A 26,022-nucleotide genomic window follows, 5' to 3' on the forward strand; every position below is an offset into this window, starting at 1 on the left:
TAGATATTTACAGCCATGCGTTCAGATTTAGCAGCTCACAATTTTATGACCTTGTAATTACCTTTATCCGAGCCTTCCCAATATGAACATAAGGCCCACTGCCTTTTGGTAGCACCAAAAAGCTCGAGGACTGACCTCCGCTTGTGGAAAAAAATGACCGGCACACTAAATTTTCTAGCGACAAACAACTGGTAACAAACACCTGCTGGGAACAAGCAAAAATATCCTTCCTCCCATCTGGATTGACATAGATATATTGGATCATCCTATAAATAATGCGGTTTTTTCAATTGCATGAACTAAAAGTCGGAGTGAGACGGGATAAACTACCTGCATCAACTTGGTATAAAAGCAGGTCGTAATTTTACCTTGCACTTATTCTTAGTGCAAGTTTTGAAGAGTGCAGTTATTTTTCAAAGCTATAATGGAAGTGACAAAGGAGCATATTCAGCATATTTTGCATTATGAGTTCAATAAAGGTAAAAATGCAATAAAGGCAACAATGCAACGAGGAATATTAATGCAGTATATGGGGATCAGACAATAAGCGTAAGCCAGTGTCAACAGTGGTTCCAGAAATTCAAAGCCGGAAACTACAGCCAAGAAGGATAATGCGCGACCATAGGTTGGAGCAGTTTGAATGGGAAACGAGGCCCCACCCACCATATTCGCCGGATATTGCCCATCTGATAATTCGCAGTCTTCAAAATCATTTGAACAGAAAAAATATTAATTCTGTAGACGAGGTTAGAACAGTACTGGAGGAGTACTTTTCGTCATAGACAAGTGAATTTTGGAAGAGGGGCCTTGAAAGTCTACCAGTTAGATGGAAGAGCATTGTAGAAAATGAAGAGAGTATATTTTGAATTAAAAAACAAATTTGCTTATCTTAATTTTGAAAAATAAACGTATAAACAAACTGCATTATTTATGGAATGACCCGGCGAGCGACATGAAATTTTTTTATTGCATCTTCTGGCCACTGATATATTCGTAAATAATTTTGAATTGGTTACGATATATCCTGCGTAATGTATTTTTACATTAATTCCTCTTTTATTATTTATTTTTCACTCATATCCAGTTTTTCGCCATGGCTCGTTTAACTACTCTCTTCTTATAAATGCTGTGCATGACGTTTGAATTCAGAATTTGAATTGAGTAGTTAGACGTTGACATTATTCTTGCCGGTCGGAACACATGTTAAGCCCCACGGTATGTTTTTTGTGTTAATTTCTATGTACAGGAATGTTCTCCTGACGAGAAGAATGAACCCACTTTTAGTTCCTAACTCCGAAATTGCAATAGAGGACTAACCATTTATTTTTTATTTAAATTCTGTCATGTAGCTCGCCGACAGCTTTTGTAGTTGAGGAGATATAATATGTGTGGTTATAGTGGCTTTATAGCGATTTTGACCGCTTTTTCTAGACATGCAATGGTTTTTAAAACCCTCTCCGTTATAATTGTGATTTATTCACAATTATACACTCTTCTTTTACACACACACACGCACACACACACACACACACACACGCGCGCGCGCACACACACACACAACACACACACAAACTAGCTTAAAAACCGCACGTAGTGCAGACTTTTAAGCTAGCTCCTGTGGAGGTTTAATTGGGCCTGTGGCCCAAAACTAAAGAAGAAAATAATAATAAACCATTTATTGATATCCTACCATCTCAGATTTATATCACAGAGTATCGCATTTGGAGAATTTTGTATCACTGTAACATATGAAGATCACTGTAAAGTAGCAGGATAAACAATATTCTTTGTTTTACCATTTGGTGTGAGTATGAAGAGATTGTTGTCATTTCCAACTCTGGAACAACCAGCATAGAGCTGACCACGGGAAAAGCATTGCTGCGTGAGATGAAGTCACTGTCCTTGACTCTTATTAACTGAAATTGCAAAACTAACTCGTAATGGAAATTGAAGTCTCTTCAACTCAAAGGCATGTCTGCTGGAATCAATACAGATTTGAGACTGAAACAACCGTTCTTGTGTGGGATGTTGTTACACATTCATATCTGTGTATACGTGCATCCCCACTCTTGGCACTATTTTGTAGTGAATAGTACAAACTGTGTGTAAAGTATATAATGTATTACTACGCTGAATGTCGAGTCCGTGTAACATGAAAAGTCAATAAACGCGTAAACAATAACAATGGTTTTCATTTGGTTGTCTATCCCATTAGAACCCAAACTACACACAACATGGTGGCAGCGGTAAATAATTAATCGAAAACTGTGCCTTTACAACGAAACAGAAACACAACAAACGAGGAATTAACAAACAAAACATCGCTTCGTCTTAGGACAACAAACACGACGATCCAAGATGGCGACCCCCGTCGCCGTACAGAGGAATCTACATCCGATTATGAACTGGGATTCTAGTGATGTCGTAGAAGCATTTAAAAAATTCAAACAAAAAACTCATCTAGCTTTCAAAAGTTTCCTGAAAGGCACAACTGACGATGAGAAGGTAAGCTATATCCTTTTATGGTCAGGTAATAAAGGAATAGACCTATTCAATAGCTGGAATATGTCAGAATCGGACTGCAATAACCCAGACACACTTCTTGAGAAATTTGAAAGGCACCTAGAGCCCAGGTCGAACCATAGAATTCACAGATACGAATTCCAGGGCCTGAAACAAGACCCACAAGAAACAATTGACAATTTCCTGTCAAGAATGAAAAATGTTGCAGAGAAATGCAAATTCAAAGACGGAGGAGAGAATTGTAGACCAATTAATATGGGGGTGTGCCCACAAAGAAGTACAAAAATCACTAATAGGTAAGGACGCTCTCCAGTTGGTAGAGGCAGTAGACACTGCAAGAGCATTCGAAGCCACTACCAAACAAATGGCCTCACTTAGCTTACAAACAAGCTCACTTGATAGCAGTGTAGATACTGTATCTAGGCACAGGACACATACCCACAAACAAAGAACATGCCAGTACTGTGGTACAGAGCATGAATCTAATAACCGGAAAAAATGTCCAGCATTCGGTATACACTGCAAAGCATGTGGAAAACTTAACCACTGGGGGGAAATGTGTAGGGTAACAAAATCCCAGAGATACAAGCCCCAATTTTCAAAGAGGAGCGGAAATAGAAGAGATATACATGCACAACAGCAGGAACAAAACACCTCAGAGGAGGAATTCTTGGCAGTCGGCACAATAAATGTGCATGAAATGAGAAAAGACGACCGGAAGAAAGAAAATGAGGCGTACACGACAATAAGAATACAGAAGAAGTCTGGCAGGAAACGAACAAACATAGACTTAAGGATAAAGATTGACACTGGAGCCCAGAGTAATATCTTACCTGTCAACCTCTACAAAAAGATGTTCCCAGAACACATAACAAAAGAGGATAAAGTTACACAAGGAATCCTCACACCAAGTGATGTAATCCTCACTGCGTACGGAGGAACCAGGATCCCACAACTGGGTAAAACAACTATCACAGGGACACACAAAGGAAAAATAATTAAGTGTTCTTTTTATGTCACAAGAACAGAAGGGCCAGCAATTCTTGGACTCAATACCTGCAAAAAGCTAAATATTGTATCAATCAATGCTGAAGTGAAAGCAGCGCCAAGCAGGATTGACAGTGATATGCCTATCAAAGATCGACCACAAATCACAAACAAAGAGGAACTGTACCCTGAATGCTTTGACGATACAGTCGGGTGCTTTGTGAAATGCCGATACCATATAACAGTCGATCACAATATCAAACCAATTGTTCACCCACCTCGCCGCGTCCCTCTAGAAATAAAAGAGAAGCTGAAGACAGAGTTGGACAAAATGGAAAAAAAGGAAATAATCACCAAAGTGACACGACCAACAGACTGGGTAAATTCAATTGTGATCAAGGAAAAACCCAATGGTACCCTACGGATATGCCTCGACCCAAGGAACTTCAACAAGGCATTAAAAAGGGAGTACCATCCAATTCCAACCCTTGAAGAAATCACACCATCATTGGCTGGATCCAAATTATTCAGCAAACTGGATGCCAGCAATGGGTACTGGAATATAAAAATAGACAAAGAGTCATCCATGCTCACTACCTTCAACACACCATTTGGCAGATATCGGTTCAACCGACTCCCATTTGGATTGAAGGTGAGCCAAGATGTTTTCCAGCGCCAAATAGATGAGACATACCAAGGCTGCAAGGGAGCAATTGGAATAGCAGATGACATCCAAGTGCATGGCAAGGATGAGACCACACATGACTTCAATTTACATGAAGCTATGGAGAAAACCCGACAAGCAGGCATCAAACTCAATGCAGAAAAGTGTATAATAGAGGAAAAGGAGTGCAAATTCTTTGGAATTATATACTCTGCAGAGGGAGTTAAACCAGGCCCCGCTAAAGTGGAAGCCATCAGAGACATTAAAGATCCTAAAGACAGGAAGGAACTCAGGAGCTTCATGGGACTCATCAACTACATGGGAGCCTTCATACCCAAGCTGGCCGATCACACTGCAAATCTCCGAGAACTAAACAAAGATGACGTAGAGTTTGATTGGTGTGCTTCACACACACAGGATTTCAACGCAATCAAAAAGCTCATCAGTAAGGAGACAACTCTGCAATACTATGACAGACGCAAACCAGTAACACTCCAAGTCGATGCTTCTATGAGAGGAGTTGGCGCAGCACTGATACATATGCCTCTAAAGCTCTCTCACCCACAGAGACAAGGTACGCGAATATTGAAAGGGAACTCCTGGCAGTAGTATATGGATGCGAAAAGTTCCATACATACCTGTATGGCAGACATTTCAATATAGAAACAGACCATCGCCCGCTAGAACAAATACATAGAAAACACCTCATGAAAGCACCAGCCAGACTGCAAAGATTACTGTTAAGGCTTCAAACATTTGACTATGATATCAGGTACAAGCCAGGAAAAGACATGATATTGGCGGATGCTCTTTCCAGACTATCCTCACATGATAAACAGGAGATGGAAGGACTAAGCATAAAGGTCCACCACATTGTAAATGTGACAACCACAAAGCTAGCGAAAATCAAAGAGGAGACCAGCAAAGATGAAGAACTTCAGCTCCTTACTCAGATGGTGATTCAGGGGTGGCCAGAAAAGAGACATCAGGTGCAGCCCCTAATTCGTGAATATTGAGCCATCCATGATGATATATCAGTGGAGAATGGAATCCTGATGGATGGATCCCGAATAATTATACCCAAGTCAATGCAAAAGGAGATTCTTGACAAGATCCACCAAGGGCATCTCGGAATGGAAAAATGCAAGCTCCGAGCGAAGTCAGCAGTATATTGGGTAGGCATGTACAAAGACATAGAAAAGACAGTTTCTACATGCCACATCTGTCAAAAGTACAGAAACTCACAACAAAAGGAGGAAATGATATCTAGTGACATCCCAAGAAGGCCATGGCAAACTTTTGGAGTAGATCTGTTCACAGGGGGCCAAGAATGGTATTTGATAATGGCCTGCTACTACTTCAAATTTCCATTTGTGAGAAAAGTGAAAGACCTGACAGCCAAAACAATCACCACAGTGGCTCGAGGACTTCTAGCAGAGCAAGGAATACCAGAGCAGATCATATGTGACAATGGAACCCAGTTCACATCACAAGAATTCAAAAAGCTAGCCGATGAGTATGGGTTCAATATTACAACTTCATCTCCACACTATCCCAAAGGTCATGGGTTTATAGAAAGACAGGTGCAGACAGTGAAGAGAACACTAGTCAAATGCCGAGAGACTAAGGAAGACCCACACCTGGCACTTCTGTACCTACGAGCGACACCACTGAGAGCTGATATGAAATCCCCAGCAGAATTGCTGAATGGCAGGAAGTACAAAACTACCCTGCCAACTAAGATCCAACCTCCTATTGACCAGGAAGAGACAAGGGCAAAACTAGCAGCCACTCAAGAACAACCATAGTGGTATTACAACAAACATGCACAGTATTTACCTGAGATACTTGGAGGACAACATGTGCATACTCAAGATCCCATAACTAAAACATGGATTCCAGCAAAGGTTGTCAGTAGAGCTGAAACTCCAAGATCGTATATAATAGAAACGGAATCTGGTAGGCAGCTGAGACGCAACAGGGCCCACATCCGCCCAACACCAGAGCTGTCGAGGAAAACGTGTACAACACCTGCTGCATTGGTGACAACACCCACAGAATCATCACCCCAACGGGCACAAACCACATATCATCAGCCCAACAACACACCTCAGACACCGGTGCTAAGCACAAGATCCACCAGATGGAGAAAGAACATTCTGCCACCGGTTCGATACCGTTAAAGAAAAAAAAAAGAAAGAAAATGCAAAGATAAGTAACTAATTCAGCTAGACTACAAAGCAGAGGCAGAATAATCTCACGATTTCTGCTGTAGGATTGCCACCTCAGGCTGACAATCCATAGAGTAAGGGAGACTACTCATAATTGTCTTCACTGCCAAAAGACCCCTTTATATTTTTTTCGAGAAGAAGGGATGTTACACATTCATATCTGTGTATACGTGCATCCCCACTCTTGGCACTATTTTGTAGTGAATAGTACAAACTGTGTGTAAAGTATATAATGTATTACTACGCTGAATGTCGAGTCCGTGTAACATGAAAAGTCAATAAACACGTAAACAATAACAATGGTTTTCATTTGGTTGTCTATCCCATTAGAACCCAAACTACACATAACAGATGTATTGTCTATCTACATCTCCATTGATGTTGAATTCTCCTCTAACACTTACTAACTTGCGAGTTCGAACATCTACTTGTGTTCTTGTAGTGACAAGTTCAAATGACCAAACGTGGGCGTGAAGACAGCCATTGCAAAGATGTTGTGTACGATACACTTGTAAGCCTACTATGTAAGTATGTATGTATGTATGTATGTATGTATGTATGTATGTATGTATGTATGTATGTATGTATGTATTATGTATGTTTTAACCAATAGCAGGTGTTTGGTTATCGAATTTCTGACATTGCATATCAATAAATGGCTTTCTCTCAGGACTTCTATCCGTGAGTTTCCATTTGTTCGACTAACTAAACTACTTGTTCAGTGAATTAATGTGTATGTGACTGCGGATTCTACAGACTTGTCCATCCTTAACAGATCTGTGTAATCTTGAGGCAGATTTAATATGATACAGCTTTTGACGATTCTGGACATTCAATTGACAATTACAGTCGTTCTGACCAGCTTCCGTAAAGTTTCCATCTACCTAGTTTCATTTAGAAGGCCTATGTCGACCCGAGGCTTATAATAAAAGACATTTTCTCAAGATTCCACGCAAGTTGATCGAACCTAATATTTCGTAATTCTGAAGTGAATCGCTTAACCATTCGGCCATACTACGTACAGCCGTCAACGACAAGCCAATCTAGCCTGATTGGTGAGCAAGATATTTTTTTGTTAAATATCTTGAGAAAGGAAAAGCAAATCCTGTTAAAGATCGGATGAACTCTAGAAAGTCAATGACCATCCTATAGCGGGATTATATATGCACATCCTATAGCGGGATTATATATGCACATGCGGGATTATATATGCACTGTAACTATCTTGCCCAAGTTTGCGACCGTGAAATCAATAACATAACTGGAATAGCTAATGAACTAGAGAAGAGGCATGAAATAAGAGCTGTTATAGATCCTTCCCATAAAAGCATTGGTAAATTCTGTTATCAAAAGAACAAAATGATAAAAAAAAATGGACCAGTTCACTGAGGAAATAGCGCATGGGTAATTGGCACAAAAGGCACAAACCACAGAATGAGATAATTATATCGAAATCTTGGCATGGAGTACCAACAAGTTTATGACATCCTACTTTGAAGGCTACCTGCATGCAATTCAAGAACAAGAGATCTCCACCATGTACCTGCAGCATAAAAGGTAGAAAATATTGACACAAAACAAATGTTGCTTGTACAAAACCAAGACTGCTGATTGCGAGAGAATATTTTCCACATATTATCTTTCCGTGAGGCATGATGCAGTGACCAGCACAGTCTGGAACAAGATAAGAATAAAGAAAACACCAACAAAAGTCGACTATATTGAGACCGATGGGTCAAAAGAACTTTAAAAATTTTAAACAGTCACCAAGTTAAAAACCAACCGGCTAGATAGTGTAGTGAGGGACCATAAGAAAAAGATAGGCTCTGTTATGGAAAGCAGCTGCTCTCTAGACATCTATGTGGTTAGCAAAAGTACAGGTGAAAGAGGACAATTATGGACTATTGATAAGGTGTTTGCAAATCTTGTACACGTTAAGCATCATATTTATTATTATTGGAGTAACAAGATATGTACTGAACCGTTTGTTCAGTTGAACTTGAGTTCTTGGGGGAGAAAACGCAACTCTAATTCATACTCTACGAATGATCACTATATCTGGGACTATAAAAAGTCTGCAAGATTTTCTTAAGATTTAAAGGATGATGAACAAATAAGATGCTTCTCTTTACAACCAAGCAGGTGGCGGGTCAAAATTAAAATTAGAGAAAGAAAACATACGTATCCGTATTTACCTGTGTATATACAAACACGCATATAAAATTTATCTATACTGTTAAATCACACAATGAAGGCCTCCTTGCACTAAAACATTGTCTCGATTTACGTCCTGACCCTCAAACTAGCACATCTACCCTCCTCCACTTGGCCAAATTAGTCCGCTCTTTAAATTGTTTCTCGTTCGCTGAGTACACTTGCTTCGCCACTGGCTGAAACGCTGAATCAGAGCTGACCTTGGTAAGCACAACACATGTAAAACAACAGTTGTGATTACATGAGATCAAACCTGACTAGAATAAGATTTTTGTCATTTTCTTAATCTGTGATAATATCAGTAATATTTACAAAATACTGTTTGAAGTTTAAATATTGGTCAAATACGTGACAGAGAATAAATAATTTTAACAAACTGAAGTATATTCTGAAGTAATTAATAGTGGTTTCAAATTTTGTTTAGGGCGTGGGGTAAGTCGATTACATCGACGACACAAATACACAAGTATAATATACAAATACACGTACATACACACACACATGCACACGCACGCACGCACGCACGCACGCACGCACGCACGCACGCACGCACGCACGCACGCACGCACGCACGCACGCACGCACACACACACACACACACACACACACACACACACACACACACACATACGCATACAGACACAAATCCGTACTATATAAACATATGGAAATGTATTTTGTCGAGAAATTGATCTTTGTAACGTCGCGCAACTTTCAAAGTGGTAAGTTATTTAGTAATATATTGTTATTTGGACAAACATAATGAATGATATAATAACAGTTCAACACGCACGCACGGGCACACACACACAACCACACACACACACGCACACAGAGGAATGCTTACACAAGTGTGCCCCTAACCGACTTTATTTCTTCATAACATTCAGGAAAATGAATATTTATAATGAAATTTTCTACATGTGCATCAGATGGTGTAAATTACGATTATATCCGAATTTATTGTGAACATTTTTTCTGAGGAGCAGGGGTGAGAAGAGTTTCAGAAAATTCACACGAGTTGGCATTGTTCCTTCATAACCTGCGGAAAATTGGGAATTTAATTATAAAATTTTCTACAAATACCTTTCAAATGACTAGGATACGATTATATCGAAATTTAATGTGAAAAAGAATAGTGAGTGCTTACACACACACACACATATATATAGATAGATAGATATATATACACACTGACACATTACACTATCTTTTTCAGAATTCTAAATTTTGTTTTGTAGTCATAAGGCATGATTGTGTAGTGAGAAGCTTGCTTCCCAACCACATGAGGCCAGGTTCAGTCCAACTGCATTGCACCTTGGGCGAGTGTCTTCTACTATAGCCTCGGGCCGACCAAAGCCTTGTGAGTGTATATATATATATATATATTGTTGTCTCTGGAGAATCATACTGCCTTAATGTAACACACACACACCCGTTCAATTTCCACTCATTTATTATTTATATTTCTTTTTCTTCCATTAAGTCATTAAGGTAGTATGACTCTCCCCAGATATTACAAAATTTGCTTCAACAAACGTATTCACATAAAGAATCTTGCAAACCAGATACAAAAACGAAGTGTATATTTATATATATGTAACGGTTATTGTTAAGGTATTGATTGCCAGTGTAACGGTTTGTATTACGATATATGTTGGAGTCGGCAGTTAGCGATTGTATCGAGTGTTGCTGTTGTAGATGTGCAAGATGAACAAAAAACAGTGACCGAAGTCGTCAAGAAATATTTATTTACTGTTACTTTGGGATCTTTTCCTTTTGAACGGCAGTTTTCAACACAATTTCTAGTTGACTAAACACTTTTAAACTTCGTATACTGGTAGAATGTGTTTATAAAACATCATTTTTTCTTGGCTTTATTGAGAAAAATCTATAGTTTGTAACATATTTCCACTTTAAAATCGAGCATTTCGGCAATTTTAATACGTCCATTTGGGGTGAAAACATACCGTGCTGTATGAATATGTCCCTTGTTTAAGAAACAGATTGGGTTTATTTACATTTGCGAAGAAAAAGAGATACCTTAACCCCACCCCTAACCCTAACCCTAACTCCACCCCTAACCCTAACCCTAACTCTAACTTACCCTAACCCTAAAACAGATTGAAATGCAATAGATCGATACTAGGGTTATAATTATGGGTGACATTGTCATTTGACACCGCTAGAAAAAATCCCATTTTCCGTAGCGGTGTCGTATGAAATTGTCACCCATAATTATAACCCTAGTATCGATTTATTACATTTCAATCTATTTTAGGGTTAGGTTTAGAGTTATGGTTATGGTTAGGGTTAGGGTTAGGGGTGGGGTTAGGGTATCTTTTTTTCTTCGCAAATGTAAATAAACCCAATCTGTTTCTTAAACGAGGGACATATTCATACAGCACGGTATGTTTTCACCCCAAATAGACGTATTTGATTGGTTAAAATTGCCGAAATGCTCGATTTTAAAGTGGAAATATGTTACAAACTATAGAATTTTCTCAATTAAGCCAAGAAAAAATGATGTTTTATAAACACATTCTACCAGTATACGAAGTTTAAAAGTGTTTCGTTAACTAGAAATTGTATTTACATATGCCGTTCAAAAGGAAAAGATCCTTACTTTGTACATATCCAAAACCACGACGGGTTGGTATGTATAATTAGTAAATGGAAAAGCAAACGAAATAAAAAGAGCGAATTTCGGCCGGTATGTGGGTACATGTTCTTATTGTAGTAGTAAACCATGGACAGTGATAGCATAATGTCGTAAGAGGAAAGAAATTGAACTAGTGAAAGTTATAGAGTCGAGGGATGTTGTGTCTCATTTCCTCTTCCACACGTCACCTATATATCTCTTTCGATATGGCTACTACGCAAAAAAATGACGCCTCCTTATCCTTGTTAAAGGAGGAGGGCGGCACAATTTTGATGATAGATTCAGTCGATAACCGTACTCTTTCCGCATCTGACATCAGGTGTTCGACATAGGTTATCAGTCCTCTCAGTTTCTCACAATGTACGAAGGCGTGCGTGACAGTTTCACTGACACGCCCGCACCTTGGGAATATGGGTGGGGTACCAGCACCATGCTTTGACAACTTCTCTCGAACTGGCAAGGTATCCCTAACCCATCTTTTAACGGTTTCTGGTGGCTGATGGAGCGCCTCACAAGTGTTGATTTCCCATTCTACAAAAGGCGGAAAAGGATCCGTTCCAGCTTGGTCAGCCACACCCCGGGGCAAGGCACAACGTTTAGGCGGTAGGTTATCACAGAGGCTATAAATACCTGTGCAATCTCGGCTCTCTCTAGCAAGGATAGCAACCTCCCAGACCAAGTCTGGGTTATGGCCGTCACCTTGCCTGTGACCTCCAGTTTTTCTGGAGGTCTGGTCCAAACCAGATCCCGAGCAATTTAACCGGACCCTCCGTCCAACGTCCCAGGACGCTGTTGGGAGGCATCAGCTTACCCCTCCAGGTGCCGAGTTGCAAGCCGACTGATTTATTCTGGTTAATTTTTGCTCGCGCCACCGCTTCGCATCTTTTGATGGCGTTTTCTACATGAGGTAACTGCCCTTCATTCGATACGATGATGGTGACATCATCCGCATATGCTGTCGCGCTCCTACCATAACATAGATCACGCGGGTCTCCCCCCGTGGCCTCCAACCTCCGCAGCAGTGGCTCAAGAGCCAATACATACAGAAGCGGAGAGAGGGATTCTGTATGTATTGGCTCTTGAGCCACTGATGCGGAGAAGAAACCGTTCACCCGGACGATTGAATCGATGTCACTATACATAGCATTGATCCATCCACAGAAAGTCGGGCCCAGTCCGACCGACCGGAAAACCGCCGCCAGATACGGATGGTCAAACTTATCGAATACTTTAGACTGGTCTAAATTCACCAGTGCCCCACCTTTGTCAGAAATTTTACCCACCCGCTCTGTAGTGTAGCGTATGAGGTGAAGGTTGTTGTGTATTGTCCTGCCTGGGATGGCACATGTGTGTACCTCTCCCACCAGGTCGCCCACGACAAGCCTCATTCTCTTGGCTAACACCTTGGCCAAAATCTTTAACTCTGTGATTAGCAGAGTTATGGGTCTAAAGTTATTAATGTCATTCCCCTTGCTCGGGTCCTTCCTGATCAGTGTCACTACTCTCCGGCTCACAGATTTGGGAATTCTCCCGTTCTGGTGCCAGTTCGCGTATACACCGGCCAGTAAGTTCCCGAACAAGTCTGGCATACTCTTATAAAATTCGTAAGGAAGACCATCCAGTCCCGGCGACTTGTCCTCGGGACCCTCGGAAAGCACCTCTATGACCTCCACAGCTGTAATCGGCCCTTCATAGCGCTCCGCCTCATGTGTCAAGAGACACGGTCCACCGGCCAGGAAATCCCGAAGGGCATCCCCATGATCCAGCGTCCCGCCCCTCTTGAACAACGCAGCGAAATGCTCCTGAAAGGCCTTATACATCTCTTCTTGTCCGTCGATCTCCTATCCTTGTTCATTTACCACAGACCTTATCGTAGCATCTACGCCACGTTGGGTTTCTACCGAGCGAGCCCACCCGGCAGCGTTGATACTCTCGCGACCCAGTGCACGTACTTTAACCCAGACCCTGCAACCTTCGTGTTTGGCATTGAGGTATCGGTCCAAGACCGATCTCGCCGCAAAAACTTGGGGTGCAGAGCCCACTCTCAGCGCCTCTTCTAATGCCTTAACTAGAGACTCTTCTACTCTAACCTGCTCTAAACTTAACTGTTTGCTAAATCTAATAAACTCAAGTCGAATGGCTCTTTTGAGGGCCACTCACCACCGGTTATTCAACATGGTACCGGTGAGTTCCCTCATGACTAACTCCTTAATCTGGTTACGGTATATTTCGCAAGCCAATAGGGTCTTGTTCAACTTCCAGTAACCAGATCCCTGTCTATAGACTTTATCTATATGCATCTTACACGTCAGCAATTTGTGATCCGTGTAGGGTATATACGTAAACTGTGGACAGCTAAAAGAGGACCTATCTCTAGTATTCACGACTATCCTGTCTATATAAGACCTGAGAGATCCGTCGTTATTACTCCAAGTCCACATTAGAACTCTTGGATTTTCGAGTCTGAATCGATCTGCCAGCCTAAACCGCCTCAGCAGATCGATGAGGCATTAGTTACTTTTCCTACCGGTTGAGCCAACGTTATCTAGGCGTGCGTCTAGAATAGCGTTAAAGTTTCCTAACATTAATATTGTCTTTGACGTCACAAGAAAATCCTCCAGGCGTCGGTAGAACTCATTCCGTTTGCCCGCTATGCAAGGCGCGTAAATGCCGATCAACCAGAAGGTCTTACCACTGAAAGTCAGATCCAGAACGACCGAATCACTTTCTGGGTCTACAAAGTTTGCACGTGTCTGCAGAGCCAAGCATTTTCGGATCAAAACCATAACGCCACCCCTCCTCCTTTCCGACTAGGAGACATGATTTTCTCATAGTCTTTTAGGAGGTTTGAGAAGGCCTGCAGCTTGTCCAGCTTGGTCTCTGTGGCAACCATAATATGAGTTTTACCTGACCTGAGGCTTGCTTCCACTTCGAGCTCAGGCCACGCACATTCAGCCTACACGTAGTACAGCCATGTAAAAAAAAAAAAAAAACAAGAAAAGAAGGAAATTTGCATACCTTAATCCAAGGGGAACGTTCTCAGTACCACTGAGGCTGAGACCATCCCCTTCGTCTCTTCTTAGGTGGGTTCCATTGACGAGTGGTACACTTTGGGCGTGTCTGTTAGTTCACGTATCTCTTTAGGATACCTGCTTTTTAGGTCCATAAAAAGATCTCGTGGTATTTTCGCTATACTGTTCGGGTTTTTAGGGTTACTTGTCCAGAAAATGTTACTCTTTAAATGGGGCTTGAATATCCCCATCATTGTATTTTTAAAAATTACGGTTATCCTTTCTTCTAAATTGTGTGTTACTTCCACTTCTAGATGAAATAATTTTTTCCTCTTTTTTCTTTCCTCCGGGTTAATCTTCTTCCTTTCCTTCTTTTTTGGAGCCGCATCTTTATTTAGTGACTCCGTTACCTTTTTAAGCCTTTTTCGCGACACGGTTTCGAAGTTCAATTCTTCTACTACCGATGTCGCTCCTCTGTGGCTGGGGGTGCCGCCTCCTCTGTACTTTCCTCTTGTTCATTTTCTTGGTTTTTTTCCTTTTGTGGAGGGGAGCATTTTGACACCAGGTGCCCCTTTTTTCCACATTTGAAGCACCTGAGCTTCCTCCCCTCCACATGTACTGTTAACACGATATCCTCTCCGAATAATATCTTTTCGGGCAATTTTTCTAAATCGATCATTGTGGCTTTCACCAGGACTTCTAGTGTTTGGCCTCTTTTGCGGTGCATCTCTCGTTATTTAGATTATGTCTATTTTATCCTCCCTCTCGTACATTAGTGTAGCCAGTATCCAATTCATTTCCATCTCGGGTGGGGGGGGATATTTTTAATTTTAATCCCAGATATCGTACCAAATTCTAGTATTTATAACTATCCAAAAATAGCTAGAAGGATAGACATAGTGTTGAGATCAAGAGATTTCGTTGGGGGTCTGTTATCTCTATTCTAGCTTTTGGTGAAATAGACAAGGTTAGAGGGGTCAAGTGGCAAAGACATTCTGCTTAGCGAAGGCATTCGGCAAATGTAACTGCTGTCACGAGCGAACTCTGCCAATTCCACCGGCAGAAAATATAGCAGCCGTAGAACCAACAACAGAACCAACAATACCACCACTACCAGCGCAGCGAACAGCATTAGCGACGTCAACGACAGCAACACCAACAACAGTGTCGACTACAGCCCCAACGGCACCATCACTAACAGCGACCACAGTGATGTCACCTCAAACACCAGCCTTACCAACAGCTTCCCCAATAGCAGACATAACAACACACCACTGACAGGCCTCGCAGCCCTGATTATAACAGCATTAACAGACCCAGTGTCGATACCAACTATATCAGCGACAACACCAACAGCAGCAGCAGCGACCCTAGCGGGGGCACTGGCATAGACGCGAATAATGGTAACCCTGACAACAGTAACGGCACCCTCACCATCGGGGAAGATAGTAATAATAACAATAATAGTAACAACTTTGGCTACAGTGTTAGCAACTACATCGTCTCCTCTATAACCGGCAATAACTTTACCAACGCCACCCCCACCTTCACCAACACCAACGGCCCCGACTCCAGCAACACCATTATCGACGACAGCAACAACGGCAACATTAATAACATCAACAGTTGCATCACCGGCTACGCACGCGGGAGCAGCAACACTACCGACGCAACCACCAACAGCCCTGGTTCCAGCATCAACAACATTAACAGCGGCACCGACGAGAGCAACGGCAGCAGCAACAACAACAACAGAAATAGGCGCCACCAATATCACGCATCCAAGGAAATACATTGAATGGACGGGAAATTCCTTTAAGAAACGTTTTTCCAGCCATAGATCTTCCTTCAGGGTCCTGAACACTTTTGTTAACGATTTAACTTTTAAGTTAACTTTGAAAATCATTATCGGACTAATCAACTTCCGTTACATTAAGCTTCCGTTAACTCAAGTCCGTTAACCCCAAAATTTCAGAAAAACCGGTAAACGTTTAAAAGTTTCTGTTGTTTTCATTTTGTCTTAGCATATTTAATACTGTATGCATCATTCTTCCAACCCCAATATAACGCCACTTATTATAAATAACTTATAGGACCTCGCTTGGCCCTGCCTGGATGTGAAACCAAATCCACCCGGTTGTCGCTTGCAAAGACTGCCGGAAATTTCTTTGTCCTGTCAAGAAGGATCAGTGATTAATGTGTTTCCAGTTGATCCGTGACCTCGCTGAGGCGGATGTCAACAGAAAAAAATATTGACTTCCATAAAGGGGAAAAAAATAAATGGAAGGAAAAAAGTTGGTAAATATTTTGGTGTGAACGTAAATATTTCAGTGTGAACGTAAATAGCTGTTACGTGGTAGTAGGGCATGCTAAAAATAACAACCAAATCTTTCCTTTTCTGGAAAAAGGAGCCGTCTACGCGTGATTTCGATGCCACATTCGTTGAAAACATACAGAATAATCTGGAAAACAAAAATAGACCAGCAAAACAAAACTCCCTTGGTGGGAAACTTCGAGATCCTCACCACCCTCCCATCTTTCTTTTCCGGAAAAAAGTGGTTTGAGGTGAGTTTGGAGGTCAGATACTTTGAATGCACCTGAATAAAACTGAAAAAAAAATATTCCACACCGAGGTACGAAATATTAACCGAAAGAATACAGTCTTGTACTGATTATACCCGTATTGTAATTAATTCAAATTAATATACCACATCTGGAAAAGTGGCAAAATGTTAGTCTGTTGCCATCTGGGATAATTTTAGTAACAAATCATAACAAGTCATAACAACAACTTATTATAGTCACACCAGCTGACTCCCACATATCATAACAATGTTTACAAATTAAATAACATGTTTATCCATAATGTTATTGCTTTTACACCTGTTAATTAAATTTACCTGCCCATAAAAGTCAAATTTACTCAGCATGATCAGCTAAAATTACATATTATAAACCAGTGGTATATAAAGCACCCACTGACAAAATTTCAAATCTGTATGTAAAAAATTTACAAAGTTAGAAGCAAATACAGTGGATACCCCTCTTGAACCTGAATAATTCAAAATAACGTGAATAAATAAGCATTACATTTGACAGATTAATAAGAACACTAAAGATGTTTTTAGGTGTTTTTTTCTTACACACAAAACATGGCCTCGCTCGGTTGATACTAACGTGTGTTACTTGACATCATCAGTCCATAAAATTTGTTTATGTGAAGAAAAATATTGAAAAATATTAATAGCTGTGTGAGTGTGAAAGAAGCGAGGAGGGAGGTTTGGGGATGTACTAGAAACAATAGCCAGATCTCGCTTTAAGACATTTTCATCTGAAATTATTAACAATTATTTTTTCAACTGAAAACGTTTCTCTCACGGGTTTTAAGTGCGTAATGAAAAAAAAAATGATCAAAAATCATTTCGGACTGAGGTGGTGAGGGGGTGGGGGTGGCTGGAGTGAAAAAAATTTCAAAATTTAAAAAAATTTTTGTTTTTTTTTTTCTTGTGAAAAGATGCCTCCCATCATTCTGAAGACTTTGGTGAAAAACTTTGAAAAAAATCCCGGTCAAAACGGCGAAGTTCCAACTTATGTGGGCCGTCTGATCCGAAACCCCGTTTTCTAGAAACTCCTCCCCCACGCTCCCTTCCCAAAATTTTGCCTGCAAATTTTTTGTAATCATAATCTACACCATTTGAAAGATATTTGTTTAAAATTTCGTTAAAAAATACCTATTTTCCAGAAAGTTACGAGGGGGAAAATGTCGGGTCCTGTGAATTTTCCAAAACTCCTCTCCTCAACCTCTCGGAAAATTTTTTCCAGCAAATCTTTACATATACTCAATCCACAGGATATAGGTGATTATTTGGTGAAAGTTTCGTTAAAAATTATCCATATTTCAGGATGTTATGAGGCAACGAAGTCAGTAGGGCATTAAACTGTAGTTATGCTTTTTTTTTCAGTAAAAAGTTAACGTTAACTTCCGTTACAAAAATTAATGGATTAACGATGCCAACCACTGTGTATGTATATATGCCTATGTATGTATGTGTGGAGGCGCAATGACCCAGTGGTTAGGGCATCGGACTCGCGGTCATAGGATCGCGGTTTCGATTCCCAGACCGTGCGTTGTGAGTGTTTATTGAGCGAAAACACCTAAAGCTCCACGAGGCTCCGGCAGGGGATGGTGGTGATCCCTGCTGTACTCTTTCACCACAACTTTCTCTCACTCTTACTTCCTGCTTCTGTTGTACCTGTATTTCAAAGGGCCGGCCTTGTCATTCTCTGTGTCACGCTGAATATCCCCGAGAACTACGTTAAGGGTACACGTGTCTGTGGAGTGCTCAGCCACTTACACGTTAATTTCACGAGCAGGCTGTTCCGTTGATTCGGATCAACCGGAACCCTCGTCGTCGTTACCGACGGAGTGCTTCCATCCCATCCATGCATGTATGTATGTATGTATGTATGTATGTATGTATGTATGTATGTATGTATGTATGTATGTATGTATGTATGCATGCATGCATACATGCATGTATGTATACACACACATACATTATTTCACGTTCCCCTTCGTCGGACAGTTTTTCTAACAAAACTTCCCGACGAACGAGAACGCGAAACTCTGAGTAACAGTTTTTGTGATATTTCTGCAGCTTTTAAATAAAGCATGTTACTCTACATCTGGTATTTCAGTACTCTTTTTTCCCACCTTGTTTCATATTGTTACGACCGTCGCTCAACTCAACTCAGAACTCTAAGTCGGCGACGACGTCTACGCTCAGTCAAACGGAAATCTACCACAGAAAGCGGAATTGGGCAGCGAACGCAAACCAGTGATCGGAGACAACAACAACAAAGGAGAGAGACAGCGGAGGCAGTTGCTTACATTTAACAACAGTTTATATAATTTTACAACATCAATTAAACGTAATACATTTCAAATACATTTAAAAACAAAAGCATTTAACAATTCATAACTTTACAAAATCAATCAAACATAATACACAAATCGCATTTTCCAATGACATGCAACACAATACAGAATCAAACAAAGTCTTTCTCTTTTCTTAATGTTCTTTTCTCTCTCTTCTTTTAGAGACACAGAGAGTTCGTTCTCAATTTTCTTTAAACATTTACAAGCTCTTCTTTTTTCTTAAACAGATTACACGTTCTTTTTACAGAGTCTCTTTTTTTTTAAAACATCATAATTCAACATTAAAGTTCGAAACACAAATCAAAACATAAACAACAATACCAAATATTCCTGAACCCACTATAAGTAGTCCAGCTTCTTCGCTGTCATCCTCTTCTCTACCTCTCGCCTGCCAATTTCTCATTATTCTCTGCCTGTCTTCTTCGCCTCGCCGTTGCCTCTCGCCATCACCACCTTCTTGGCTGACCGTCCGTATCGCTGTCTGTCTCTTGCCAACAGAACCCTTCTCCGGCCCTTCGCTGTCTGATCTCCCTAACATCAGTTCGTCGCATTTTAAAGGGTGGCATTCCCATTTTTTTCAACTTTCCCTGACCGTGTAAGGGTCAGAAGTACTTCCTAAACTCAATCTTAACCTTGCCGTTGACAAGACAAAGAACCATTACTTTTTCCCCCGCCGGTTCGACTCCAACCCACGGAACTAGGGCATAGCGTTTTCCCGTTTATTCATCTCCGTAACAATATATATGTGCTTACTCCGGTATATATATATATAAATTCGAAATATTACATTTCTAAATCTGGAGACATATCACTTTATATATATATATATATATATATAATATATATATATATATATATATATATATATATATAATATATATATATATATATAATCCTAAGTCTAATTTTATTTAATTTAATCTAATATATTATATTATATATAATATTATATATATATATAATATTATATATATATATATATATATATATAATATATATATATATATTACTCTTTTACTTGTTTCAGTCATTTGATTGCGGCCATGCTGGAGCACCGCCTTTAGTCGAGCAAATCGACCCCGAGACTTATTCTTTGTAAGCCCAGTACTTATTCTATCGGTCTCTTTTGCCGAACCGGTAATTGACGGGGACGTAAACACACCAGCATCGGTTGTCAAGCAATGCTAGGAGGACAAACACAGACACACAAACACACACATACATATACATATATACGACGGGCTTCTTTCAGTTTCCGTCTCACAAATCCACTCACAAGGCATTGGTCGGCCCGGGGCTATAGCAGAAGACACTTGCCCAAGATGCCACGCAGTAGGACTGAACTCGGAACCATGTGGCAAGCTACTTACCACACAGCCACTCCTGCGCCTATATATATATATATATATATAATATATATATATATATATATTATATATAATATAATATAATATATATATATATAATATATAATATATATATAATAATATATATATATATATATATAATAATATTAGGGAGTAAATCCAAACTTACAGGGAAAAATTAGATTTAGGATTAAATCTAATTTTATAGTATAAATATATATTATATTAAATTAGAGATAAAACCACTATTAGGCAAATCAAACAGTGAAAATCATAAGCCAATACATAGAAATAAAATTAATTAAAAAATATAAAAAATATAAAATATAAAAATCCAATTAAAATATTTAAATTAAAGTTAAAATTTTAAAAAATTATTTAAATTAATAATTCAAACTTATAAATTATATATATATATATATATTATTATTATTATTTTATTTATTTATTTATTTTTTTATAAAAAACCTCACTAAGCTAAGTATATATTTATATTTAAGATCTTTAAATTTTAAATTTTAATATTTTATAAGTCTTATGGTATAATAGTATTGTTTTTTTTATGTAAATATCGTTGTTTATCTAATTATCGTAATTTTCTATATAATTATTAGATATTAACTTTAAGTTTATTCGTAAGAATTTACTTAGCGATAGATATGTTGTTTGATAGCAAGTATACGAGTTGTTTAAAGTTAGATTCATGTATATACATGTATTAATAGCATTAATTGTAGTTTTAAATTTCTTATAATTATTATTTTAACTTATATATTGTCTTTTTAAATAGTTATTTGCTAGTTATATTATTCCCATTGATAAATATATTTATAGTATTTATATAACTACGAATTGATTATTTCTTTAAGTATTTTAAATATAAGATTTTTGAAAGTTATTATTTAGCCAACGAGATATAAAGATAGTTAATTTTCTATAGCGTTCGTTTAAGATTGTTTGTTTGTATTTTTGAAATTAGCTATTTCATCTTTAAATATGAAAAATTAATTTATTAGGTCTTTATTATACGTGCATATATATTTATTTGTAGAGATTATTTTAGATTTTAATTACAATATTTAAATACATTTATATATTTTCATTGATAATTTATATATTATTTAAATTTTATATTTTAATAATATGAATAGTCATTTTTTTGTAAAATATTTATATAATTAGATATTCACTATTACTGATATTAGATTATTTGTGGGTTTCTTACTTTAAAAATGAATACTTAAAAATTAAAATTAATATTTAACATTATAATCGTTGTTTTGACATAATCATAATCGTTAAGTTTCTAGTTTGATAATAGTTTTTTAAGAAAATTTATTATATTATTTATTTCTTAAAAAATATTGTTTAAATATTTCTGATTATTTATTAAAATATTACAATTAACCTGAAGATTGACTGTAACCATAATTCGAATTATTAATTGAATTTAAATTATTGTTATTCGAATTGGTTACGGGCATGAAACGATCGTAGTGTTTTTACTCTTTATCTTATATTAAACTTTTAATACTTTTTGATAGTTATATAATAATAAATAAATAAATAAATAAAATAATAATAAATATATATATATATATTCAAAATTTATAAGTTTAAATTATTAATTTAAATAATTTTTTTTAAATTTTAACTTTAATTTAAATATTTTAATTGGATTTTTATATTTTATATTTTATATTTTTTATATATTTTTTAATTAATTTTATTTCTATGTATTGGCTTATGATTTTCACTGTTTGATTTGCCTAATAGTGGTTTTATCTCTAATTTAATATGATATATATATATATATATATATATATATATATATATATATATATATATATATATATATATATATGTATGTATGTATGTATACATGATATATATATATCTTTAGAAATATTACATTTCAAAATCTCGATATTTTGTTCCCAGAGACCGTTCGTAAAGCGAAGACTCTTAAAGCAGAGCGATAATTTCCGGTAATAACAATGTTACAAATCGTAATTCGTTCTCAGAAAAATATTGTACCAATAAAATTCATAACACTTGTAAATAAATAGCAATAAAACAACAGTATAATGTAGAAAATATTTTATGTAAAATATTAAAAAAATGTCAAGATCATTTATAATAAAAAATATTATTATAATCTTTTTCTGTATCACCTTCACTCACACTAGACTCGTGCACACACACCATCACTTGTAGACGCGATCGCCGAATTGCAAGCACTTTTAGACGGACTTGTAAATTTCTTTTTAAAAAATAAGTCTAGAGTTGTTTGCTTAGAAGCTTTTCCGTTCTCGGTGACACGTAGAGGCATTTGTTATGGTAGAAGAAACTTTGTACTTCATTCAAAATTTGGATCTTGTGCTTGAAAAATAAAACTCATAAACTTAGGTTCTCGTAAAGTGGGTCCTCGTAAAGAGAGGTATTACTGTATACACATATATGCGCACGCCGAAGGAAGGGATATTTCAAATTACAATTTGTTATATTTGTGTCCGCCGAGAGACAATCACATCATGTTGCATAGTATTATTCCTGTTTGAGAGGTAAGTGAAAATAATAATAATAATAATAATGATAATAATAATAATAATAATAATATAATAATAATAATAATAATATAATAATAATAATAATAATAATTTAAAGTTAAAATTACGGATCTTTTCCTTTTGAACGGCACATGTCAACTAGAAAGGATAAAGGTGGCATCCCTTTCTTGCGACCAAAAACCTCTCTTCGCATGTCGAGCGAAGTGCTGCCCTTGATTAAAGCTGACGCAAAAGCGGGTGCTGCTAGTTGGTCTGGCTGACACAAAAGAGAGGGTGTTGCTCCTTGGACATAGCTGACACATTAGAGGAAGAGATAGGAAATACTCTCTGTTATATAGACTATGGTTAGTAATGTAGGTCAAACCCTAAACAAAGGACTGACCTTTCCTTGACCAGCACAGGTCCTAGCGGGGTATGCATATGTATGTACTTATGCACACGTAAGCGCGCGTATATGCGGAGTTGTAAGTGGGTATTTATGTATGCATGTGTATGTACTTATGCACACGTATGCGCATGTATATGCATATGTGTGTGTATATATATGTATATATCTGTATATGTGAGTAGATGTGTGTATGTAGCTATGCCGAGATGTGAGTAGGTGTATGTGTGTGCATGTATGCGTATGTATTCATATACAGGCGTGTATATACATGTATTTGTACATGAGTGCAAGTGTGTGTGTATGTATGTATGTATTATATATATGTATGTATATATATATATATATATATATATATATATATATATATATATATATATGTATTATATTATACTAAATTAGAGACAAAACCACTATTAGGCAAATCAAACAATGAAAGACTTAAGCCAATATATATGATTAATTTATATTATTTAAATATGTAACAAAATTATCAAAAAATATAATTAATTGTGGGATATTAATTAATTATATTTTTTGATAATTTTGTTACATATTTAAATAATATAAATTAATCATATGTATTGGCTTAAGTCTTTCATTGTTTGATTTGCCTAATAGTGGTTTTGTCTCTAATTTAATATAATATATTTTACTATAAAATTGGATTCAATCCTAAATCTGATTTTTCCCTGTAAGTTTGGATTTATTCCCTAATATTTATTATATATATATATATATATATTATATATATATATATATATATAATATATATATAATATATATATATATATATATATATGTATGTATGTATGTATGTATGTATGTATCTATCTATCTATATATATATATATATATATATATATATATATATATATATATATATATATATATATATATATATATATAATATATATATATATATATATAATAAAAATAAGCAACAGGATATCAAGTAGTAATGCAGTACGACCGTTTCAAGCGACTCCATTTAATTGCTGCAGCTAATGGTGGTGTTGCCTTTAGTGTGTTTCGCGTTGCTAATGTTTGTGGATTTAGAGTTCCCTTCCTTCGCTATGTTGACATTTATTTCTTGCGCGTTTCTTCTGCTGCTATGCTTGACCCTTGTTCTGTATGCTTCTCTCTCTCTCTCTCTCTCTCTCTGTTTGTTCTCATCTATGTTATTATTATTATCCATGTTGTTGTTGTTCTACCAGCAAATGTTTTATACTTTTAGGATTGTAAATAAAGAGCGATTTGCAAATGAATGAGAATAAAGACTGACCAATCAATCAGGTACCTCTTATTCACCAATCACCTGTCTGTAATATTATGATCCAATTAATATCTTTTATATTTCTGGGTAAAAATTACTATACCACAATGTATGAATATTAGTCAACTGCGTCCAAGTGACAGATGTCTTAAATTTATATTCTAGGATAGTTTCAGTCTGTACACCCCCGCCACACACATATAAAATAAAACTTACTTGGAAGAGGATGCGTGGCGTTCAATCATATAATAATAATAATAATAATAATAATAATAATAATAATAATAATAATAATATATATAAATAAATATATATATAAAATAAAATACAAAATGGGGCAACAAAACATCCAGATAGACAATACACAAAAAAAAACCACGGACGGGTCATTCGAAGCCTTTTATCTTCACTCAAGAACCGGTCATCCTCGCAATTTCGGCTGATTAATCTTCAGATTGCTCCAATCTGGCCAGCCCCCAAGGAAAAACTAAGCTAAGAGCATTAGATCCCTTGGAAAAAAGTAACGAATGTATACGAAACAAGGACGAAAAAACAGACGATGTTACACGAATATAAATACAAAATACAATAAAAAAAAAAGCAATGATAATAATAATAACAGGACATAAGAACATGCGTCTTTTGACTGGGGACGAATTGAATTCAGCTGGCGTGTATGGAAATTAAGCCTCGTGGCAGAGGGAAGAATATTGACGTGGCAGTGACCAGTCAAACGCAAAAGGGCTAGCAGTCGGCCTCGGTCACGTGAGAAGAGAAGAGAGAGAAAAGAGGAACAAAGGAATTAAGGAGGGGAGAAGAGAGAGAGTGTGTAGAAGTAGATAGACTGAAGAATCAAGGAGTGGCGAGAAAAAAAAAGAGAGACAGGGACATAGTGAAGTGCAAAGTAAGAAAGGCAGAGAAATGTGAGAGAGAGTGGGGATATATATGTTTAATAATATCAGGGTAATAAAGATTTTAGAAATTTTTACTACCAGTGGTCTAACATAGAGAAAAAATTACCGTAAATCCTCGAGTATAATCCGCATTTTCCCCCCCAAATTTAAAGGTCAAAATCCCCAGTGCGTACTATATACGAAGTTAAAAATGAAAAATATTTTCTAAGCAATGTCCGAGTCTCTATTTGCTGTCCGGCAATGTTTATTCAGACGCATTTTGTGATGTCGGGCGCGAAA

General features: G+C 37.4%; 1 protein-coding gene and 1 long non-coding RNA gene across 2 annotated transcripts; both read left to right on the forward strand.

Moving 5' to 3' along the window:
- Positions 1–3,223: 3,223 nt before the first annotated feature.
- Positions 3,224–5,982, forward strand: LOC115226549 (uncharacterized protein K02A2.6-like). The gene is made up of 2 exons (XM_029797554.1): positions 3,224–4,748; positions 5,558–5,982. The coding sequence occupies exons 1-2, from the start codon at positions 3,224–3,226 to the stop codon at positions 5,980–5,982; spliced, it is 1,950 nt and encodes a 649-aa protein (XP_029653414.1).
- A 3,225-nt stretch (positions 5,983–9,207) lies between these two features.
- LOC118762079 lies at positions 9,208–25,030 on the forward strand. Its single transcript, XR_004997858.1, has 2 exons — positions 9,208–9,341; positions 24,791–25,030. It is a non-coding gene; the product is annotated as an uncharacterized LOC118762079 (long non-coding RNA).
- The last annotated feature ends 992 nt before the right edge of the window (positions 25,031–26,022 follow it).

This window comes from Octopus sinensis, linkage group LG2 (assembly GCF_006345805.1).
Source record: "Octopus sinensis linkage group LG2, ASM634580v1, whole genome shotgun sequence".
NCBI classification, from domain to species: Eukaryota; Metazoa; Mollusca; class Cephalopoda; order Octopoda; family Octopodidae; genus Octopus; species Octopus sinensis.